Genomic DNA, 22,121 nt, shown 5'->3' with positions numbered 1-22,121 from the left:
AAGCCCGCTAAAGTACTCACTGTTTTAAACTTGAATCTCCATGAGTTTATCAAATTTCTAACCAATTTTCTCAGTTTTTCTTTTTTTCAACAATGCCACAAAGAAAAATAGATTTATATTGTCCACAGTTGCAGAAGGCGGCAATTTGAGAAGACTCCATTCAACAACAAGCAACTAACTCACAAAGTCCTTCTCCCAAACAGAACCAATAAAACATTATAAATGAGAAAAGTGAAAGATGAGTTGAATATTAACATTGTGAAGTAGCTTCAGATGATGAGCTGCAGATGCTAGCATTAAAATCAATATGAGACTAAGTTGAGTTGTGAAGAATTCAATGGTTAAAATGTGTAGTGTCAGTGTAAGATCAACAAAAAGTAAGAAAGATAATTCTGTCAAGTTTAGCTTGCGTCAGTAGAACTTGAGAGATAGAGAGATCACAAGTCGCAAGTAAAATCACTAATAAATTTTAGTGTTAAAAATGATCTGTACATAAGTAAAACATTTGGACCAAAGAAGACAAATCTAGAAGATACAACAACATACACTTTGAGCTCTCTCTCTCTCTCTCTCTGAGCCTAATTATAATCTGGATTGATCTTTGTCATCTCTTTGTTTCGTTTTCTGATAATTTGTCTCTTAGATCTTTAAGAGCATCAACGACTTCAGAATCAAGATTGTGTTTCAGCAATCTCCCTTGGAAAGATGTTGACCTGTAAAAAAAAGTAGTCAAGAGTTTTCTCAGTTTTTTCGGGTTAGCTCCAACTGCAGAATTTAAAAACACAAAAGTTTCCAATGTACCTTGTTTCTTGCATCATTCTCTCAACCTCTTTATGCATTGATTTGATCTACAATATGATGTTTCACAAGATCACATGAAACTCAAATCACAAATATCGAAAAAGGCAACTGATTTGGTGATCATACCTCAGAAACCAGTGCCTTGCTACTCCAAATATAAGCTCCCTGTCAAGAATTAGTCACCCATATCAAAAACAAGATATGAGCATAACGATTTTTTACATCAATATGATGGGCAATACCGCTCCATGAGCTGCTTGTTGTTGACAAACATCAGATGTTACAACCCAAACCTTGGGGCATCCATCTTCTCTCAAAGCAACCACCTATCAATTTAATTCACAAATCTTATCAGAAATGATGAAACATCGATGATGATTCCAGAAAACCCGTCTGTTTGAACCCTTCGACGAAAAGAAATCATATTTCCTTGCCTCCTTTTCAATCCAAGCGTCAGCGCAAGTTTCTCCTGAGAAAATCACATCAACACTGGCAAAAAAGGAGAAACCTTTTTTAGTTGTTAAAGTAAATAAGGATATGAAAACAACTATTAAGTCAGACAAGGGCCAAATGACTGTACCCTGCAAAGTCTTCCTTGTGAGTAGGGAGACCAGACATGAGAGCATCAAACACAACCACTACCTTAACCTCTACAACAAATTAAATTCAAATTGTGGCATATCAAAAATGTCAACTCAAATTGTGGCCTTAGCCAAACTGAGCCATAGATGAAATCAACTTTAAATTATTCCAAGGGTTGTACCTTTAACCATACTGAAGGACACAAGTTCATCAACTAACTTCTGCCGAGCAACGTCAAGCCTTCCTTTCATGAAATGTTTCTTCAGCTTCATCCAATATCCACACACATTATAACCATCAACAAGCAAAACAGGAACTGCATCGTCCAATAGACCCTGATTCGTGCTGTAAAACCGCTTTCAGGGAACACAAACATTCCTTAGAATTTCAAACCTCAAAAGTCATTCTTGAAACAGGTAAATGAGAAACTTAAAAAATAGTGTGTAATTACTAGTAAAGCGTATTTGTAGGATCCCGGTAGAGCTCGCTATCATCCGGTAACTCATCTTTCTCTGCTTTCTTCTTCCTGTAACTAGTCGCTGGCTTAGCCATGCCAGATCCTCTGCTCTGAAACTCCTACATATATATCACACAATTCCAAAGATTAGAATTTAGAAAACTCCTTGAACACTAATGCTTAGACTTTATTACATAGTAGTAGTGAAACAAAAATATCACACTCCTACATGCCTTCCATAACTTCAGAAGCTGCAAGTTATGCTTAACGTTGGATTTGATTCTAGGTGGTTCTGGCTCTGAATCCTGCTATCAAAAACCAAAATCAAATCAATGGTTGCAAAATGCTCAATAAACATTCATCATATTTATCTAACTCCGATGGTACTCATGCTAGAGAATCTCTAAAAGGAACCAAACTGAGAATTGCAGAATTCATACAAACCTATCAACATTATTAATCATACAAGATCAAATCAATGAATGTGAAATGCTCATATGGATATCTCCATCATATTCATAATTCCAATAATAGATCTTAATGTTAACACCAATTAAAATTCTCAGGAATTCCCAGTTCATATTAGAGTAAAAAGACACTTTTTAATTCTCAAAGACGAAACCTTTACATAAATGTGTATCGTGTATGGACCTTAAAAGAAGAAGATTGAGGCTTCTTGCTTTTTCCTCCTCCCATCTTCACCACCAAAACTCTACAGCTATCGGAGGAGCAAGAAGATGAAGACCGAGAAAAGTAAGCGGCGGAGGAGGAGGAGGAACCACCTCTATGCGGCGGCGCTCCGGCGGTTTTCATCTATTGACTAGTGTTTTCATTCGTCACGAAAAGTCTTATGTAACTCAACTAGTGGATAATATCATGTCAACGTTATGGTTTTTTATCAACGCATTATATCTTCTAAAAAAAATCAAATTTTTATTTCAAGTAAAAAAAAAGGATCCTTTTTTACTGCAAGAAGTGTTTTTATTTCCTATCTTCTAAAAAAAACTTATGTAAGAGAGAGAAAAAATCAAATCTTTGTGAGCGTTTAAAGATCATCAATGGCGAAGGAGACAGTGTGTGTGACCGGAGCTAATGGTTTCATCGGATCTTGGATAATCCGAACGTTGGTTGAGAAAGGTTACACCAAAATCCACGCTTCGATTTACCCAGGATCCGACCCGACTCATCTCCTCAATCTACCCGGATCCGAATCTAAGATCAAGATCTTCGAAGCGGATCTCTTAGACTCCGACGCAATCTCCAGAGCTATTGATGGATGTACTGGAGTATTCCACGTGGCGTCACCTTGTACGTTGGATCCACCGGTGAATCCAGAGAAGGAGCTGGTCGAACCAGCGGTTAAGGGAACTATCAATGTGTTGGAAGCTGCAAAGAGGTTTAATGTGAGACGCGTGGTGATCACTTCATCTATCTCCGCTTTGGTTCCTAACCCTAGTTGGCCGGGAAGTGTCCCCGTTGATGAGTCCTCGTGGACCGATCTCGAGTATTGCAAGTCGATGCAGGTTCGTTAAATCTCGGTTTATAATTTATTTATTACAATAATGTTTTGGTGATATTTGTAACAATTTGTGTATAATTTCGATTTTTAGAAATGGTATCCAATATCGAAGACATTAGCTGAGAAAGCAGCTTGGGAATTTTCGGAGAAGCATGGAACCAACATTGTCACGATCCATCCATCAACATGTCTCGGACCACTTCTGCAACCGAACCTAAACGCAAGCTGTGCCGTTTTGCTACAGCTTTTACAAGGCTCCACCGAGACGCAAGAGTATCACTGGCTTGGTGTGGTGCATGTGAGAGATGTGGCTAAAGGTCAAGTGATGCTATTCGAAAAACCTGAAGCTTCTGGTCGGTTTCTATGCACTAATGGGATTTATCAGTTCAGTGAGTTTGCTGCTCTTGTGTCCAAACTCTTCCCTGAGTTTTCTATTCACAAGTTTGATAAAGAAACTCAACCCGGGCTTACGTCTTGTGATGACGCGGCTAAGAGATTGATTGAGCTCGGTCTGAATTTTACTGATGTGGAAGATGCGGTTAAGGAGACGGTCCAGAGTCTTAAAGACAAAGGCTTCCTCTAAGAATTTATATGTTATCTTTGCAAATTTCAATGTCTGTGACCTTTATTGTATAATACAAGTAGAGGAGCTAAGAAGTAAACTTGTTTTTATGATACATATATAAGTACAAGGTATTATTATCATCATTGTTGTTGTTGACTACGCGGTTTTATTGAGCTGAGAGAGTAGCTTATGGTTCACGGAATCAGATGGTGGAAGGAGCATCTGGCTGCTTCTCTGGGAGAGCATTTTGAAAAACAGGAAGATCATTGTATGACTCGTAACACTTTGCAAGAGTTGGGTAAGGTTCCTGTGGAAATCCATACAAAAGAAGAACACGGTTTACCAAATTGTAGAAGTTAAAACCAGCTGATGGACGAGAAATTAACAAACTGAGGATTTGTCTATGTTACTATAATAGGACTATCTTTGTATAGGTGAGTGTGAGACAGAGATAACATATGATTCATGCTACAGCAAAACTAATCCAGGATTCAAAGGCGCTTGGGGATCTAGTATGCAAAAGTTTCTGGACCTGAAACAATGTAAGGTAGTGGAAACATAGTTTAAAGAAGGAAAAATACCATGTTTATCTGGAATCTGTTGATTGCTCCATGGATCTGTGGTGCTAGAAAGAGATCAGCCTGCCAAGTAATGCTTCATGGCTTTTAACACTTTGACCACTTACAGCTTTATAATAAGGGTAGTGACAAAAGAATCACTGAAGTATTTCTTAAGTCCAGAGAGATTTAGAGTAGTATACCAGGTAAATTTCATCACCAGTGGCATGTTTCCCAGCGCAACTCACCAATAGCTTCTCGAGAGCTGAAAGAGAAATGAGACATTATTACAGAGGTCAGTAAAGCCTCAAGGCAGCAAACAATAACAGAAACATTAAAGAGGTGAATGGTACCAATTAGGTACTACCAAGCATAAGAACTTGGATATGATTAACAGAGAAGTGAGAAGATTTTCATACACTTCTACCACAGTATATCAACTACTTACAACGTTGTCTTGGTTCTTGATTACGTTTCCGTATCTTACTTATATTCCATGAAGAATGGATAAGGATACATTAGAGACCACACACCTGTGAACCCTTTATTGATAGCGTTATTAACCCAAGAAGTTTTCTCCTCCGCATTTACCTTCTCCTCGATATACCTCTGTTAATCAGGAGAAAAAAATAACTAAATTTACTCTATCTTGAACTTCCAACTGTAGAATCTGAGAAATTGACATCAAACGCATGTCCTTACAATAACAGCCAGATTTTGATGAGGCTGTATGCCAGACAAGACAATACTCATTGCCTGAAATATACAAAGTGAGAATGCATCAATCAGTGTATGAAGCAGGACAATCTAAGCTGGAATTGTTAATGGCTTAATGGTAACACATGTAACAAAGCAGGAGTCAAAGAAAGAAACCGAGAAGCCAAGATTTAACCGAAATAACAGAAGACTGAAATACCTGGTAATTAACCGCCCGCTTATGGAGGTCACGAGGTAACAGAGGTGGCTCAGGATACTTCTCATCCAGATACTGTCATGTCAATTAAAAAACCCACAAAACTCAAGATTGATGAAATGTTACAAAACCACAAGCAAAGAAAACCTCCAAGGCAGTATTACTGACCATTATAATGGCAAAAGAATCATTAATGACAACACCTCCATCAACAAGCGCTGGTACAGTACCCATTGGATTGATTTTCTTGAAATCTCGAGAATCAAAACGATAAACTTTTACCATAAGAAACCAGTTAGCAGTATAATCTGTTAATGACTCAAAGCTTCTAAACTTTATTTCAATCAAGTTCTCTAGCTATAAAAGGCTCATAATCACACCTCTCATTCCACACATTCTCATCTAGTTCAACCAAGTTCATTATAACCAAGAATCGGAATCAAAAGCAAGTAAAAAACTGGGAAATCTACGTACCTGGATCGAATTGATCCCCTTTGAGCAAGTTCACTGGTATATACTCATAATCAATCCCTGAAAACAATCAAACAAGAATCCAAATTTCAGATCATACAATAACAACTCTATTGTTCTGTTCACAAAAATGACGACAGCAAAAATCATAGAGGAGACCTTTTAAAGTGAGGGCGATACGGACGCGATGAGCACACGAGCTTCTCCAGTAAGAATAGAGCTTCAACTTCTCTGCGCCAGAATTCGCCTGATCAAATTTTGGAAAAAGGCAAAAAAAATCAGATAACGGGGAAATTGAGTGGAGACGATGATTATAAACTAAGATAGAAAGAGAGAAAGAGATTTGTAAAATTAACCATGAAATCTTTCGTGAAGGAACTGTTGTTCTAAGCAGATTCTTCGTTGAGAGCTTCTCCTTCCAATTTATTTGTATTGTATAGAGAAAGAAGAAGAAGAAGAAGAAGAAGAAGAAGAAGAAGAAGTGGCGAATTTGGAGACGACAGTGTGAAAAACAAAACGATCGAATTTGTCTTTTGGTGTCAAAATGACAAAAACACACTTATGCGACGGAATTGTTTATAATAGTCTTTATGGCAATTAATTACAGGAAGAAAAGATGAAAAGGGACGAAAAAAAAAAAGAAAAGATGAAAAGGTTTTGGTGTTTTTGTTATATCCCACATCGCTCGACTACGAATTTATCACTCTTGGACTTGGTGTATATAACAGAAGCTTGATGGACCGAACAATTCATACCTTTCTCGGCCTTTTGGCTAAGATCAAGTGTAGTATCTGTTCTTATCAGTTTAATATCTGGTACGTGGGCCATCGGCCTACACGATATTAACTCTATTTTTTAAGGGAGAAAGCCCGTTAAGATAGCTTGCTATCTGGGCTTTCACGAGTCGCCCATGCGTTGCACTATTGCACGGGCCTGGCTCAACCCGCCATTATCATAGTCCAATAATTTTATTAAACTGAAAAACCAAAAGTTGTAATTAACACTGGAATCAGTTGCACACTAAACGCCGATTATTAGAATTTAGGAGTTATTTTTGCAAATTTTCAACTCTCAGACCTTAATTTGTATAATACAAGTGGAGCAACTAAGAAGTAAACTGGTTTATATGATACATATATATACCAGTACAAGGTATTATTATCATCATTTTTGTTGTTGACTATGAGGTTTTATTGAGCTGAGAGTAGCTTACGATTCACAGAATCATATGGTGGAAGGAGCATCTGGCTGCTTCTCTGGGACAGTATTTTGAAATGCAGGCAGTTCGTTGTATGACTCGTAACACTTTGCAAGAGTCGGGTAAGGTTCCTATACAAGAGAAAAACATGTTATACAAATTGTGGAATAGAAATCAAGTGATGCGAGGGAGAAGTTAAGAGTTGAGACACTGAGAACTTCGTCTATGTTACTACAAAAAGACTATCTTTGTATCTGTGAGTGTGAAACTGTGAGAGTTAATTTTATAATTCATGCTGCCATAAAACTCATCTCCAGGAATTTAGAGATATATATTACACAAAAATCTAGAACTGAAATGAATTCGTGTACCGAGGGAAGAGTTTAGAGAAGGAAAAGTACCATGTTAATCTGGAATCTGTTGATTGCCGCATGAATCTGTGGTGCTAGAAAGAGATCAGCCTGCAAAACAATGCTTCACGGCGTTAACACTTGTCTACTTAATGGATTGTAGGAAGAGGATACCATAGAGAAAATTGAGAAACATTAGAACTGTGTACCAGGTAAATTTCATCACCAGTCGCATGTTTACCCGCGCAACTCACCAACAGTTTCTCGAGAGCTGAAAGAGAAATGAAAGATAATTAGATTGGTAAGTGTAAACCTTGTAAAGGCAGCAAGTGGTAACAGTAAACATCAAAGAGATGATGGTAGTAAGCATAAAGGATGGATATGTTCAACTGAGAACTGAGTAAAACTATCGCACCATCCAGCATAGTATCAACCAAAACCATTCAACATAAGTCTTGGTTCTTGATTACACCAATCCTATGGCACTGAGATATGGTAGATTTGAGATCCCATACCTGTAAATCCTTTTGTGATAGCGTTTTCCACCCAAATAGTTTTCTCCTCCGCATTTATCTTTACCTTTTCCTCGATATACCTCTGTACAAAACTGAAAAATGTAACTAGGTTTGCTTTATCTAGTACCCTACCCACAAAGATAGAATCTAAGATTTTAATGTCAATCTCAATGTACTCACAATAACACCCATATTTTGATGAGGCTGTATGCCAGACAAGACAATACTCATCGCCTGAAATATACAAATAACAGTGCATCAGAGTGGGAAGCAGGACAGTCTAAGCATAATTCAAAGAAAGAAACCGAGACTTGACCGAAGTAACAGAAGATAAAAACTTTGAAGTACCTGGAAATTAACGGCCCTTTTATGGAGGTCAAGAGGTAACAGAGGTGGCTCAGGATACTTCTCATCCAGATACTGTCAATTAAAAACCCACAAAACTCAAGATTGATGAAATGTTACAAAACCACAAAGAAAGCAAACTTCCAAGGCAGTGTTACTGACCATTATAATGGCAAAAGAATCATTAATGACAACACCTCCATCAACAAGCGCTGGTACAGTACCCATTGGATTGATCTTCTTGAAATCTCGAGGAACAAAACGATAAAAATTTGTACCATAAGAAACCATTTAGCAGTAAATTCTGTAAACGAGCTTCTGCACTTTATTTTAATAAGTTCTCTATAACCTTGAATCCGAATCAAAAGCAATTAATCCGACACTAACACCTCTCATTCCACACATTCTCATCCACTTCAATCAAGTTCATTATAACTTTGAATCAGATTCAAAAGCAAGTAAAACTGGAAAACTACGTACCTGGATCGAACTGATTCCCTTTGAGCTTCACTGGTATATACTCATAATCAATCCCTAAGAAAACAATCGAACAAGAATTCAAATTTTGAGATCAAATAATAAACGACAACACTCTTTTGTTCTCTTCACAAAAATGACGACAGCAAAATCATAAAGGAGAGACCTTTTAAAGCGAGGGCGATACGGACACGATGAGCACACGAGCTTATCCAGTAAGAGTAGAGCTTTATCTTATCTGCGCCAGAATTCGCCTGATCAAATTTTGGAAAATGGCAAAAAAAAACAAATTTACGGGGAGATTCAGTAGAGACGACGATGATAAATAGAAATAAATTAGTAAAATTAACCATGAAATCTCTTAGGAAGTAGTGTTGTTCGTCGTGGATTCTTCAGTTAAGAGTATAGAGCTTGTTCAGCGTCTCCTTCCGATTTATTTATATCTGAAGACGAAGAAGAAGTGGCGAATTCGGAGACGACAGTGAGAAAACCAAAACGATCAAATTTGTTGTTTTGTTATCCAATTGTTCTCGGTTTAGTGATATCAAATTGAACCGGAAATCTATTAACTTGGTTCAAAGAAAAGGTTTTGGTGTTTTTCTATATCCCACATCGCTGGACTATGAATTTATCACTCTTGGACTTGGTGTATATAATAGAAGCTTCATGGACCATACAAATCATACCTTTCTCGGCCTTTTGGCTAAGATCAAGTGTAGTATCTGTTCTTATCAGTTTAATATCTGGTATGTGGGCCATCGGCCTACGCGATATTAACTCTATTTTTTAAGGGAGAAAGCCTATTAAGATAGCTTGCTATCTCGGCTTTCGCGAGTCGCCCATGCGTTGCACTACTGCACGGGCCTGGCTCAACCCGCCAATAACATAGTCCAATCTGACTTTTAACATAAGTATCCGGTTTCGCCTTCAAATTGTTCTCGATTTAGTATTATCAGATTGAACCGGAAGTCTTGGCTAAGTAGCAAAATGAAGAAGAGACTATAAAGTCTAAACGGTACACCTCGATTTGATTTTAGACTTGAGACGCTACGGCACCTAACTGCAAAAATATTGTGTTTAGCTTAAGTAATGCTTTGATGATTTCTTACAAGATCACTAACCTTTTCAACAGTAGAAGTATTGAAATACACTCCTACATCGCATAGACAGAGCATCCAGATTTTCATACCGCACTATTGAAGCCTAAATGCTTTGTTTTATTTATTTTTAGAATCAGTGGCACACTACTATAATCCCAATCATGACTAGTCTTTCCTACTACATCAGACATCTTTTTCTTTACCCCTTTTTGTTATTTACTCTTTAACCTATCATAGCTTCTTGTCAACTTAATTGGGTTAAGGCAATCGCCGATTATTATCTTCTTCGTGTTGAACAACATCCTTCATCTCAAATATCGGCTGTTTTCTTACTGGAACTTCTTCATCTTCATTAGCTTCTGCGTTTTGAAGATCTCTCAAAGCTCTTTTCGCGTATACAGTGAAAGCTACAGTTGTCACGACCGCAATTATCAAGGAGATGACGTTGTACACAATCTCCACTGTTGTCAAACGTTGATGTCCGTATTGCACATCAGCGAATGTTCTGATCAACCGACCGCTGCATATGAATCCGATCCAGTTTTAGGATTAGGTTTTTCAAGTTTGTGATTTTTAACTGTTAAAAGTCCAGGGAGAGTAAGACTGACCTGTAAATGTAGATGAAAGCTTCTGGTATCATTCCTGCTATGGATCCGAAGAAGTAAGGCCAGAATCTCATGCTTGTCACGACGATTGCGTAGTTGAAAATCGTGTAAGGAAATGGGGAAATCCTGAAGATTGCCACGACTCTAAATTGATGGAACCAGCTTCCTTCTGCAGCTAGTCTAAGAACAGCAGCTTGACGAGGCCACCTTTTTAACCATTGCTGCATTTTTAGTAATAACAAATCATATCTACAAGTTAGTGATCTTGTAAGAAACCATCCCATGACTTGAAAAAAAGGGACGTAAGGGGTTCGTACATGGAGGCGATCACGGAACATAAGCCCAATTAGGTAAGGAAGAACCATGCCAATGGTGGTTCCAACCATGATTATAACAAAACCTAGACCATAACCAAAAATCATCCCAGCTAACCACATGGAAGGACCAGAAGGTATCAATAACACAGGAAACAAGGCCAAGGAAACAACAAGGACAATCGCGAGCATAGGACGGCCAAATGCAGTTGCTTCCCATTGCAAAATTGGAATAAGAACCTTCAATTGAAACAAACTATTACAATCCAAAGAGCAGAGTTTGTGACAAGGATCATTATAAACAAACAATCAAATCATTGAAACTTGATATATTGAGTAAAAGATATTACCTTTTGGAACACAAATGGAACTCCCCATTTGCCAAAAACAAGCGTAAGGAGGAGAGCAACAGCAAATATCCCCAAAGCTTTCACCCACCACATCAGTTTCTTACTCCGCACCTCTGATTGAGACAGAGACAACACGGTTTCAGCTGCAGCAGCTTCATGAGCCACAACAAGCCGAACATACTCATTATCTTCCCTCATGTGACCAACAGAATCTGTAATTCCCTCTCTTGACTCTTTCAATGGGTTTGACATCAGTCTTCAAAAATCTTAAACTGAAAGCCAAAATTTGATATCAGAGACACAAAATCACCATTTCTAAGCCATCAAAACAAGAAAAATCACTGTTCTATAAAAAATTCGAACCAAAACGGATCAAATAAAATTGGAAACAAACCCTACAAGACATCAAAATCCATAGAAATTGGAGAAAGCAAAGATGCGTAGCTTATAACTCATACTATAGCAAAAACTTCAGAAACTTCAAAAACACATACAAGGAAACGATAACGAAGAAGTAAAGTTAAATTAGAAAGAGAATCAAAAACTATCCGAACATAGAAATTTCCGATTACGGCTAAAAAGGGAAAGAAAAAATCAAAATCAATCAGATACAGCACTAGAGCAATAAAAATCACTTAGATCTCTCAATCTAGCCAAAGATCACCAAACCACAGATAAAAAAAAGAACATCACAAGGATTTATAAAGTAGAGCTAGGGTTTAACGAATCTCACACTACTTCACAATTCGTGGTGGTAAACGACGGCGTTAACGGCGGAGGAAACTTGTACGCCGTCGGAAAAAGTGGGGGAGGTTGTTGCGGCGGATTCACGTTCTTCTTCGTTTCTCAGATTTTAGTGTCGTTTGCTTCTCTAAACAATGAAGCGTGTTTTGTGTTTTGTTTATTCTTTTTCCAGAAAAATTGAAATTCAAATAGGAAAAAGAGTTTTGTTTCGTTGCTTTTACTTTTTTATCATTTTTTTTATTTCATTGTATATTTTGTTAGCTTAAGCTTTACTTTTCTGGAATAACGAGTCAGACCATATTATAAAAGTTTTTTAAAATAATAGTAGTAATAATATTCCCACCCGTTGAACCACCATAATGCATACCTGACTTGACTTTATTAATATCCAAACCAAATCCTTAACCAACGAATCCTAATAATGACCATAAAAACAAAGGAGCGTGAGATAGTGACGCGTGTCTTGTTACGCAAACAAAGGGTAGTCTGGTAAATTCACAGTACGACCTGAGATATTATTTTTGTCAAATTGAGATTTTAAGAAGATTCTTTACAGTCTAAAAAAGCTTTCGACGGAGACGGAGACGAAGACGAAGATTCAATACAAGCATCTATGGTAGACGAGAGATCGTTTCGAAGTCTTCGCCGTTAGATTCTTTGCCGGAGGATTACGTTTTTTTTTACATAATCTCCTTTCACTAGTCCACGCGATGCGTGCGTCGCTTTTACGGTTTCGAAAAGCTTTGAATCGGCGGTGAAGTCAGATATTATATATGGGAGAAGTTTCTTCCGGCGGAGTTCGAGTCTCTGGTTCGTCCATTGCGAGTTTTCTCATCGAAGAAGGAACTCAATTTCAGATCTCTGTAACGATCCTGTTCTAATCGACGGTGGCAAAAAGGTAAATCCTGCTCTCTCGCCCTTTGAATTGTAGTTTGTTTATAGAATTATCGGCTTCTATTAGAGAATTTTGGGCTTGGCACTAACTTATTTTGAGATTTTTTATGCTTTTTTTGTGGCAATTGTGTGTTTCTATATGGTGATACTGAATCTCTCTGATTATTTCGAAATTTTGTGGGATATAAAAAAGCATCTGGTTAGAGAAAGAGGTGTATCTTGTTATCTGCGATGAGCCTCTCAATCATATGGGAAGATGCACCTCACTATTAGGAATGGATTTCAATTCATGAATCTAGGTACTCTTTTTTTCATTATCTCTGCGTTAGTTTGGTTGCAATGACTGGGATGATGATGATGATGATGATGCTGGAAAATTGTTACCCTCCTGTGTTGTGAAGGTTTGAAAAAGTAGAGAAGCTTCTCGATGTATGTTGGTTCGACATTCGTTGATTCAGTTCAAATTAGCAATGTAGGATTCAGTTCTAATTCACTCAGCTATTCAAATTTCAATTGGTATATAAAGTTACTAAGTTCTGCTTTCTGCTATATTTGGAGCAATGTGTATGTAACTGTGAAGTTTCTATATTGTGCTGATACTGAATCTCTCTGATTGTTTGGGAATTTTTGTTGAAAACCAAAGAGCATATGGTTAGGGAAAAGGAGTGGGAAGAGGTGTATAATGTTATCTGCGATGAACTTATCAAGCATTCAGGGTGATACTCCTCCGCATTTCTTCAAATGGTTTCCAAGTCCTGAAGATAGGTAAGTACTCATTTTTCATCATTTTTTGTATTAATTCGGTTGTATTTACGCATTGGGATTGTATAATGATGCTGTGAAACGTTGCCCTGTGATGTGCAGGTTTGAATGGATAGTATTCATCAAATGGAACCGTGCATTATTACCCTCATATTATAATTGATACTACTCCGAAAAGAGGATAGTGTTCATCAAATGGAACAGTGTGATCTTAGCAGTTCGGAATATCATTTTCAATTGTTTATAGGTGTTATGAACCTAAAGCTTAGCACCCTCTTAAGCCTACTCTCTCAGAGAATAAGTTTAATTATTGGGGCTTACCTCTTTATTAATCGTAATAGACCCTTATATTGGCCATGATACATAACATTGTATAAAAAGTAAATACTAAAACTCTAATGGGAAAAGGAAAACTCTCAAAACCAATAGTAAAAGGAAAAGACCAAAACCAAAACTAATTAACGTTCTAAACCATACACTAATCAACCTAACTGTTACTAGTCTTGTATCAATGGGGTTTATGTGATGAAATGGTTCTAGATACTCAAACGTGTTTCGTGCTTATTTCTCGGAAATTTAAGTAGAAATTACTTTGTTAAGAGTTGCCCTGTTGGTATAGGCCAGGGATCGATTCTCCCCAGACGCAGAATTGCTAGCTTTATCCCTTTGGCCACATGGGTATGGGCCTCTTGCTTAAGGCCCATTTGAAAAACTGGGGGGGACTTTACCCGTGGGATACCCTCTCTCCAGGGATTAGTCTCGGATCCTTCCATAGGTCCGGGGATTTACCCTGAGTAATCAAAAAAAAAAAAAAAAAAAAAATTACTTTGTTAACGTACCAGAGTCAAGACTTATAATATAAAGAAAGAGAAATAATATTGCCACCATAACACGGTTAATGACTATCTTACTTGACTCTTTAGGGCATGCACATCGGTTTGGTCGTCCCCCATACTTTTTTTTAATTTTTTTTTTTTCTTTTCCAAATTTTTTGAATTAAAAAAAAAAAAAAAGAATGTAACCAATCGCGGGCCGCCACGTGTCAGTGGGATCCGCGATTTCTGAAGAAAAGAAAACGGGACCGTCCCGTTTTTGTTGTCGACCCACCTTTTTTTTTTCTTTTTGATTTAATTTTTTTTAAAAAAACAGAAGGACGAAGGGGGATACGCTAATGCCCTTGGTCTTATAAATGGGGTGTGTTTGTTAGAATTTCCCATACCATAAAAAACATCTAAACCTAACAATCCTGAGGAGTATAATGACCAAACAAAGGTGTGTGCATCAGGAGCGATTTCGTAAACTTGTACAACGACTTAAGAAGACTCTTAGACTCTCATCAGCTTCAGACAACAGTCACGGCCTTACTGAGCTGGTGTCCTTGCATGACTTACCTGAAGAATGTCTCTCCATCATAATCTCTTTCACAAGTCCACGAGACGCGTTAAACCTCGCTTCGGTTTCCAAGACCTTTGAATCCGCGGTCCAATCCAATATCGTATGGGAGAAGTTTATTCCGCCGGAATATAAATCTTTGATCTCTCAATCGCCAGATTTCTTATCCAAGAAGGAGGTTTTCTTCGCTCTTCGCGACAAATCTATTCTGATCGACGATGGCAAAAAGGTATATCTATTTCTAATATGATACCTTTGTATTATGTGAAAAATGATGTTATTTAATTATAAAAGGTTCTGCCTTTTATTTATAGCTATTTTGTTTATAACTTTGAATTTTTACGATTATAATTTGGTTTTGTTTTGTTTTAAAAAATGAAAGATGTTATGGAAAGAAAGAGAGAATGCGAAGAGGTGCATCATGTTATCAGCGATGAACCTCTCAATCACGTGGGGGAATACTCCTCAGAGTTGGCGATGGATTCCAGATCCAGAAGCTAGGTACCCTTTTTTCATTATCTGTACGTTTATAAATTCGGTTTTGATGACTCGTTAAAAAAAAAATGTTACGATGCAATCATACAGGTTTGAAGCAGTAGCGGAGCTACTTGAAGTATGTTTGTTTGAGATTCGTGGAAGAATAAGTAGCCGTTTCCTATCTCCAAGAACTCGTTACTCGGCTTACATTGTGTTCATGAAACAGAATATATGTTATGGCTTTGAGAATGTATCCGTGGAAGTTGTAGTTGGAGTGGTGGGGCAGAATCTTGAAGATTCTTGTAGAAGATATGTATGCTTTGACGAGGCTAGGGATGAACAGTTTAGAAGGAGAGACAGAGGAAAGAACCTGGTGAAGCCAGAGAGGAGAAAAGATGGGTGGATGGAGATAAAGCTTGGAGAATTCTTCAATGAAGGTGGATTATCAAGCTATGATGATATTGAGATGGTTGCTTTAGAGAATAAGCTTCGTCATTGGAAACGCGGCTTGATCATTCGAGGAATTGAGATCCGCCCTACAAAGATCCGGCAATGAAATGCAACTTTGTTTATATTAGATAGTATAAAGGATGTGGCCTTGCTGGTATATGTAAACCAGTTTCCATCAGTTTAATTAAAGAACGGTTTGATGATTCCGCTTGTATTTTGGTATGAGTTTAATTTCTATTTAAAATTCTTGATTTCATTGTATGGGTTGTTAGAAACCAAAAAAGAACATTTTAAACTGGAACTCTGGAAGGTTAATTAGAAAAGATGCACATTGCTGTAAAGAATGGTAGTTTCGTAAATATGTGTGCACGACTTTGTAACGAGTCGTTCTATTTTAAATATTTAGCGGCAAAGACACGGTTTAAAAAGAAGTAAAGACACACTTGTAGAAAGGCAAATGCAGAGGAGTTTGTGGTTGTTGTGAGACTCTCGCACCAAGTTTAAAAAGAAGTAAATAAGACTAATCCTCACACTTCTTCTAGCTAGGGAAGCCTAATTACAAAACTTTATATTATAATTCAAACACCTTTCCAAATCCCATTAATACAGTACCTAACCGTTTCGGATGAGAGACGATACATATAAACAAATAATTTACGAAGACTACATACATGACTTAGACGACCAATAAGCATTCATCTAAAAAATCTTATATATAAAAACATGACTAAGACCAGGATGCATTAACGAGTGAGACTATTTTATTATCAATAATGCTTATGTCTTACGTGAATATTGACTCTATATTAATCGGGTTGGTAAGTTAGAATTTTCTAAACCAAAAACAAAAAACAATGACCAAAACAAAGAACTTGAACGAGACGGGCGCATTATTCGCAATTAAGGGTCATTTACGTAGATTTGTGGAAAGACTTGAGAAGACTCTCAAACTCTTCTTCTTAGCTTCCGACAAAAGTCACGGCGTTGCGGAATTGTCGCCGTTCGACTCATTACCGGAGGTTTGCATCTCCATCATAATCTCTTTCACTAGTCCTAGGGACGCATGCGTCCTCGCTTTGGTTTCAGCAACACTGTGACTGTCATCTAAAGATAATGGCTCTCAGCAACACTGTGACTGTCATCGGAAGCTGAAAGTCTTAAAGTCCTCTTAACTCGTTCATTGGTTGTGGATTATGGTTAACAAAAATTCTGATCACCAGTCTCAGTTAATATATATAGAGACAATTCACGTAAACGTAAGCATTATGGATCAACCGTATACTGTTGACAATAATAATCCTTTTTCAATAATAAAGTCTTGACCGTTGACTCGTAATTAAGCTAACAACTAGAAAGATAAAAACATTTTAGAAAAAAGGGAACCAAAAATTCTCTTTTGTGTTTTGAATTTCCTATAAAGGAAAAACAAAAAACAAAAAACACGGTGTTTGGGTATTCTGAACCAAATCATTTAGATGATGCTCACATAAACAAACGACCATGCATGATACCAATGTGGTTAATCAGATAAAAACTCAGTGCCTTCGAAAGAATTCAAAATTATCTTCTAGTAGAACACATTCATCGATCGAAAGCATTCACCTGATTATGATCGAGTTTTAACATAGTGTACGACTTATTTCTCTATTTTCATGTCTTATACGTACTAGAAGTTTTGTTATAGATAATCTTAGGGATCCCCTGAAAAAATGTGAAAACTATATTCATCACCGTGTTTTAAATAAGTACGTACCTAGTCAGACTATCTTCATGTTTAACGGATCGTTATTCATAAAAGCAAGTCAGCTAATTATATTATAGCTAGGATCTCAACTCTTTTATTAGTTTCTTAAGTTAGTTAAATTATAATAGTTTATAATATATAATGGAGTATTTGATTTTTGATAGTTAAAATATTGAAACAAACAATGGCCGTAGACTAAATTTAATACATTAAGTAACAATGGGCCAAAAACATGGCGTTGACTCTAGAGGCAAAGGCGGTCAAGCTCCCGGTTCTTCATCGATGGAGTACAAACACTGCGTTGACTCTAGCGGTCTAGGCAAAGGAGAGATCGTCCCGGGAGGGCCGTCGCCGTTCGATGACTTGCCTGAGGATTGCATCCTTAAGATAATCTCTTTGACAAGTCCACGGGACGCTCGCATCTCTGCTTTGGTTTCGAAATCCTTTGCATGTGCAGTCAAGTCAGATAGTTTATGGGAAAGGTTTCTTCCGTTAGAGTACGAATCTTTGGTTCCTCCATGGCGAGCTTTCTCATCGAAGAAGGAGCTTTATTTCACTCTTTGCTACGATCCTGTTCTTATTGAAGATAGCAAAAAGGTATTTTATATATGTCCACTAATCATATTGACTAAATCAATTTGCATTTTGTATACATTTTGAGAATGATGATATCTGTTAGAGAAAAGTATGTGATACCATCTATTCAAATATGTAGAATTGGTTATTGAACTAACATGGTTTTATTGATTCTCCAACTTGGGTATTTATACCGAGAACATAAGACATATGATAAATCTTATCTCCTAAGACAATGATTTCTAAACCTTATCACAATAGGAATATAAATCATAATAACTATATGTCTTTATCACTAATACTAAAATATTCTTCGCTTTGGGCTTCACGGATTCACTTCAATAATTGACTTTCACGGTCCATAATAGTTGGTTTGCAAAATACACATCTTGTTCCCCAAGATATCTCTAATAAAATACATTGGAGTAATCTGGTATAGTTGTAAAGGTTAAATTAATTCATGCATCTATTACAATGTTTCTGACCGTTTGAGACTTTTGTTTTTTTTTTGAAATTCAAAGAGCTTTTGGTTAGAGACATCGAGTGGGAAAAAATGTGTAATGCTAGCTGCAACGGAACTGCGGATCACGGAGGGAAATAATCCTGAGTATAATTGGCAATGGATTAAACTTGCTGAATCTAGGTATTTTTTTTTTTTTTTTACTTAACTTCGATTCTAATGACTCATTTTTATTATTAAATAAACATAACTATAAGCTTGATTAACCGGTCTCCTGGAGATTGGATCCACACGATTTGTAATTTAGTTGTTAATGGATATGGAATTTTAGTGTTGCCATACTATAATTATGACGATCAATTATTTCGTATATATAAAGTACAAATAAATGTCATTCTATCATATAATGAAAACTTAATAAATCAATAATATTTTTTTTTCAATAACTAATACCAAATCGTAAGTTCGGATTTTACATTTTGCGGAATGTTGATAAAATGTGTCATGCAGTTTTGAAAAGGTACCAGAGCTTCTCAATGTTTGCGCTTTCGAGATGGATGGTAGTATGAGTACACAAATCCTATCTTTAGGAACTCATTACGCGGTTTACATTGTGTACAAGATAAAAGATGAACGTCATGGCTTACGAGACTTACCAATACAAGTTGGTGTTGGATTGAAAGGACAAGAAATGCGTAAACGATTCATATGCTTTGACGAGTCCACTGATAAATTCAAAAAGTGGCCAAAGAAGGAGCTAATGAAATCAAAGAAGAGAGGAGATGGATGGATTGAGGCAGAGATTGGGGATTTCTTCAATGAAGGAGGGTTAATGTGTTATGATGAAATTGACGTGAGTATCGTAGACGTTGCTCCACGCCCGAATCCAAAACGTGGTCTGGTTATTGAAGGAATTGAATTCCGACCAAAGTAAAGTGTTTTAAGTTCGGTTTTATTGTAGTGGATGAACGGTTTGGTAATTATGTTGTAATCAAGATAATCTTTTACCTCACTTGATTATCATATGGTTTGTTAATTAGAATACAACCAAAAACGTGCACGTAGGTGCAAAGAAGGGTAGTTTCGTAGATACATGTAGACGACTTGAAACGAGTCTTTCTTTTTAAATTATTGTGAAGGGAGATGCAACGAAAAAGATTCAAATAGATTTTGATGTTATTGAGTTTAGTCATTGTTTCTATGATCCCAGTTTGATTCCTATTCGTTGCGAGAGTTCAGATCAAAGTTACAAACAATAATTAGAAATTTACCATTATTTTGGGGTTATATATTAATTAAGTTGCCTATTGGCTTTCTTTCATCTTTCAAGAAACCCTTATAATTATTTGTTTTTATTCTGTGAGGAAAAAATCCTAGTAATTATTTATGACACAAATTTTATTAAGAAGTTGATGGTGTTTTTGTATTTTATGAAAATCTTCAACAAAAAAGGTTACACGTTTTGATTATGGCAAATAGTAATAACTTGTTTCCAAAAGATAGAATCAGATAACTCCATATCTAATAATTCAACAACATCTTCTTTTTACACACTACAATAGTTTTTGTTTGATAAATTTCAACATCATATATCCATACCTTACCACTTTATCTTATATTTTTAATTTATAATTTTCCTCTATTTTCTAATTTTATATTAACAAAAGTTAACTACTGAAATTATATTACAATAATTTAAATTAAAATAAATTTTTAGGATATAAATTTATTTTATTTTATATTCTTAATTTACTTTTCTATTAAAAAGTAACAAAGAAAAAAATAAGGAAAATCATTATTAAAACATATAAAATTATGAATAAATTAAAGTGAAATTTATATAGTAATAAGCACACAACACAAATAATAAAATACACATAATTAAATAATTAATTAGTACAATATACTCAATTCACAAACAAGAAAACACAATTTTTTTATGTGTCCAAATCAAATGAAAAAAAATTGATCTATAGAGTATGAAAATTTATAAATTGTAATATATAAAATAAATAAAATATAACAATTTACTATGAAATAATTGATCTCAATAATTTTGGTGAAAATATTTAAATTCTCATAGCTAAAAGAAAAAACAAATTCCATAATCTATTCCACATTTTTTTTATGAATCCAATCAATAAATGCCATGTGGCTTTATTGGGCTCCATCTTCACCCCTTTAACATGTTTTTCAACATATTTAGTTCCACATCAGTTCTACTCCATTGTTGAATAAAAATTTATCCATCCCATTGTAAATGGTATTAGGTAGCGTTTAGAAATTAAAGTATTTCTATATAGTCAAACCCATTATTAAAGTATTTGCCAAAAGATTCTTTCTGTACAAATGGTAAAACCTTTAGAAATTGCTCCCACTTACTTAATACTCAGCCCTTCCAAAAATAGAAGGTACTTGGACTCAATATCCCATTGTAAATGGTATTAGGTAGAGTTTAGAAATTGAAGTATTTCTATAGTCAAACCCATTATTAAAGTATTTGTCAAAAGATTCTTTATGCACAAATGGTAAAACCTTTAGAAATTGCTCCCACTTACTCAATACTCAGCCCTTCCAAAAATAGAAGGTACTTCGAAATGCAACGTACATACGTAAGTGTTTCTTTCTTCTTTCTTTTTTTATGGTCTAAGTTTTTTTTTTTCTGGGTAAAATTTTATGGTCCAAGTTCCACAACTTAAAAGCATTTTTAGAAACGATCGACGGTGAGAGAAATTAGCTATGAATTGATAGACGGAGGATATGAAATTCTTGGACTTTCTTTGATAAAGAAAAAGGTACCATCACTTGAAGCCGAGGATCCAGACCCACTCATTCTCGAAATTAAGATCTCTTTGATTGATGCTTATAGAGAAATGAAGAAATGTGAAGAAAGCTCTGAAATTTGTTATAATGATGATAATCTATTTGCTATTTATAGACTAGTCTGGAGGTGAGAGAAGGGCGAGGAAACCAAGCCATTTGGACGCTGCTGGGCCTGAGGATGGTGGAGATGGCCCTATCTAAGAAAATATTGCCTATGGGGCCTAAGTTAGCTTAGCTCAAGCGTAAATTATTAAATCTATATATGACATGGAGCTAATATAGAGTAAAATATATCTTTATAATTAAGCTAGAATCTTAATTTAGTTAAAAACATAACCTTAGACCAAGGGCATTAGCGTATCCCCCTTCGTCCTTCTGTTTTTTAAAAAAAAATTAAATCAAAAAGAAAAAAAAAAAGGGTGGGTCGACAACAAAAACGGGACGGTCCCGTTTTCTTTTCTTCAGAAATCGCGGGCCCCACTGACACGTGGCGGCCCGCGATTGGTTACATTTTTTTTTTTTTTAATTCAAAAAATTTGGAAAAGAAAAAAAAAAATTAAAAAAAAGTATGGGGGGGCGACCAAACCGATGTGCATGCCCTTAGTTTATTGTAGTTAACAATTAATTTTTTTAGTTAATCTAATAGGGTATCTGTATATCTATATGTAAAATTCATTTAA

General features: G+C 36.1%; 8 protein-coding genes and 2 non-coding genes across 12 annotated transcripts; 6 read left to right on the top strand and 4 right to left on the bottom strand.

The window, feature by feature from the left end:
* Positions 1-435: 435 nt before the first annotated feature.
* LOC17885939 (uncharacterized protein YacP) lies at positions 436-2,758 on the bottom strand. 2 transcript variants are annotated; one of them, XM_006291482.2, is made up of 10 exons: positions 2,492-2,758; positions 2,074-2,145; positions 1,835-1,959; positions 1,565-1,728; positions 1,382-1,451; positions 1,236-1,290; positions 1,044-1,127; positions 928-966; positions 802-848; positions 436-713 (listed from the first exon to the last, which is right to left on the bottom strand). In XM_006291482.2, exons 1-10 carry the CDS (start codon positions 2,651-2,653, stop codon positions 605-607), a joined length of 927 nt encoding a protein of 308 aa, XP_006291544.1. In that variant the 5' UTR covers positions 2,654-2,758; the 3' UTR covers positions 436-604. The 2 variants fall into 2 exon arrangements, with proteins under 2 accessions (XP_006291544.1, XP_023637915.1); XM_023782147.1 differs by having other exon boundaries at positions 1,382-1,391.
* An 87-nt stretch (positions 2,759-2,845) lies between these two features.
* LOC17885599 (cinnamoyl-CoA reductase 1) lies at positions 2,846-4,064 on the top strand. The gene is made up of 2 exons (XM_006291448.2): positions 2,846-3,363; positions 3,451-4,064. Exons 1-2 carry the CDS (start codon positions 2,899-2,901, stop codon positions 3,940-3,942), a joined length of 957 nt encoding a protein of 318 aa, XP_006291510.1. The 5' UTR covers positions 2,846-2,898; the 3' UTR covers positions 3,943-4,064.
* On the bottom strand, positions 3,934-6,494 carry LOC17885764 (glutathione S-transferase Z1). Of its 2 annotated transcripts, none has more exons than XM_023782150.1 (10): positions 6,222-6,494; positions 6,025-6,112; positions 5,869-5,925; positions 5,563-5,669; positions 5,398-5,469; positions 5,184-5,237; positions 5,015-5,090; positions 4,685-4,746; positions 4,506-4,565; positions 3,934-4,231 (listed from the first exon to the last, which is right to left on the bottom strand). In XM_023782150.1, exons 1-10 carry the CDS (start codon positions 6,222-6,224, stop codon positions 4,127-4,129), a joined length of 684 nt encoding a protein of 227 aa, XP_023637918.1. In that variant the 5' UTR covers positions 6,225-6,494; the 3' UTR covers positions 3,934-4,126. The 2 variants fall into 2 exon arrangements, with proteins under 2 accessions (XP_023637918.1, XP_023637919.1); XM_023782151.1 differs by having other exon boundaries at positions 5,563-5,648; positions 6,222-6,492.
* Positions 6,495-6,616: 122 nt separating this feature from the next.
* LOC111830799 lies at positions 6,617-6,812 on the top strand. Its single transcript, XR_002834129.1, has one exon. It is a non-coding gene; the product is annotated as a U2 spliceosomal RNA (small nuclear RNA).
* Positions 6,813-6,876: 64 nt separating this feature from the next.
* On the bottom strand, positions 6,877-9,213 carry LOC17885932 (glutathione S-transferase Z1). Its single transcript, XM_023782152.1, has 10 exons — positions 9,101-9,213; positions 8,917-9,004; positions 8,754-8,807; positions 8,436-8,521; positions 8,277-8,348; positions 8,109-8,162; positions 7,929-8,010; positions 7,623-7,684; positions 7,465-7,524; positions 6,877-7,194 (listed from the first exon to the last, which is right to left on the bottom strand). Exons 1-10 carry the CDS (start codon positions 9,101-9,103, stop codon positions 7,090-7,092), a joined length of 666 nt encoding a protein of 221 aa, XP_023637920.1. The 5' UTR covers positions 9,104-9,213; the 3' UTR covers positions 6,877-7,089.
* Positions 9,214-9,432: 219 nt separating this feature from the next.
* On the top strand, positions 9,433-9,628 carry LOC111830804. The gene has a single exon (XR_002834133.1). It is a non-coding gene; the product is annotated as a U2 spliceosomal RNA (small nuclear RNA).
* Positions 9,629-9,851: 223 nt separating this feature from the next.
* LOC17885115 lies at positions 9,852-12,014 on the bottom strand. Its single transcript, XM_006291440.2, has 5 exons — positions 11,853-12,014; positions 11,120-11,391; positions 10,773-11,009; positions 10,459-10,676; positions 9,852-10,370 (listed from the first exon to the last, which is right to left on the bottom strand). Exons 2-5 carry the CDS (start codon positions 11,369-11,371, stop codon positions 10,109-10,111), a joined length of 969 nt encoding a protein of 322 aa, XP_006291502.1. The 5' UTR covers positions 11,372-11,391; positions 11,853-12,014; the 3' UTR covers positions 9,852-10,108.
* Positions 12,015-12,427: 413 nt separating this feature from the next.
* LOC17886911 (F-box protein PP2-B10) lies at positions 12,428-13,879 on the top strand (the record flags this gene model as incomplete). Its single annotated transcript, XM_006292410.2, is given in 6 exon segments — positions 12,428-12,556; positions 12,558-12,632; positions 12,635-12,718; positions 12,720-12,761; positions 13,401-13,522; positions 13,622-13,879. Coding segments are annotated over 6 exon segments (513 nt in total), but the record flags the coding sequence as incomplete, so codon positions are not given.
* Positions 13,880-14,777: 898 nt separating this feature from the next.
* On the top strand, positions 14,778-15,944 carry LOC17885521 (putative F-box protein PP2-B8). Its single transcript, XM_006292573.1, has 3 exons — positions 14,778-15,140; positions 15,294-15,412; positions 15,497-15,944. Exons 1-3 carry the CDS (start codon positions 14,778-14,780, stop codon positions 15,942-15,944), a joined length of 930 nt encoding a protein of 309 aa, XP_006292635.1.
* Positions 15,945-17,801: 1,857 nt separating this feature from the next.
* LOC17884785 (putative F-box protein PP2-B6) lies at positions 17,802-19,552 on the top strand. Its single transcript, XM_006292588.1, has 3 exons — positions 17,802-18,179; positions 18,680-18,801; positions 19,129-19,552. Exons 1-3 carry the CDS (start codon positions 17,802-17,804, stop codon positions 19,550-19,552), a joined length of 924 nt encoding a protein of 307 aa, XP_006292650.1.
* The last annotated feature ends 2,569 nt before the right edge of the window (positions 19,553-22,121 follow it).

This window comes from Capsella rubella, unplaced genomic scaffold (assembly GCF_000375325.1).
Source record: "Capsella rubella cultivar Monte Gargano unplaced genomic scaffold, Caprub1_0 scaffold_5, whole genome shotgun sequence".
Taxonomy (NCBI): Eukaryota; Viridiplantae; Streptophyta; class Magnoliopsida; order Brassicales; family Brassicaceae; genus Capsella; species Capsella rubella.
The sequence above is the reverse complement of the archived record's forward strand: the minus strand, read 5'-3'. Positions and strand labels throughout refer to the sequence as shown.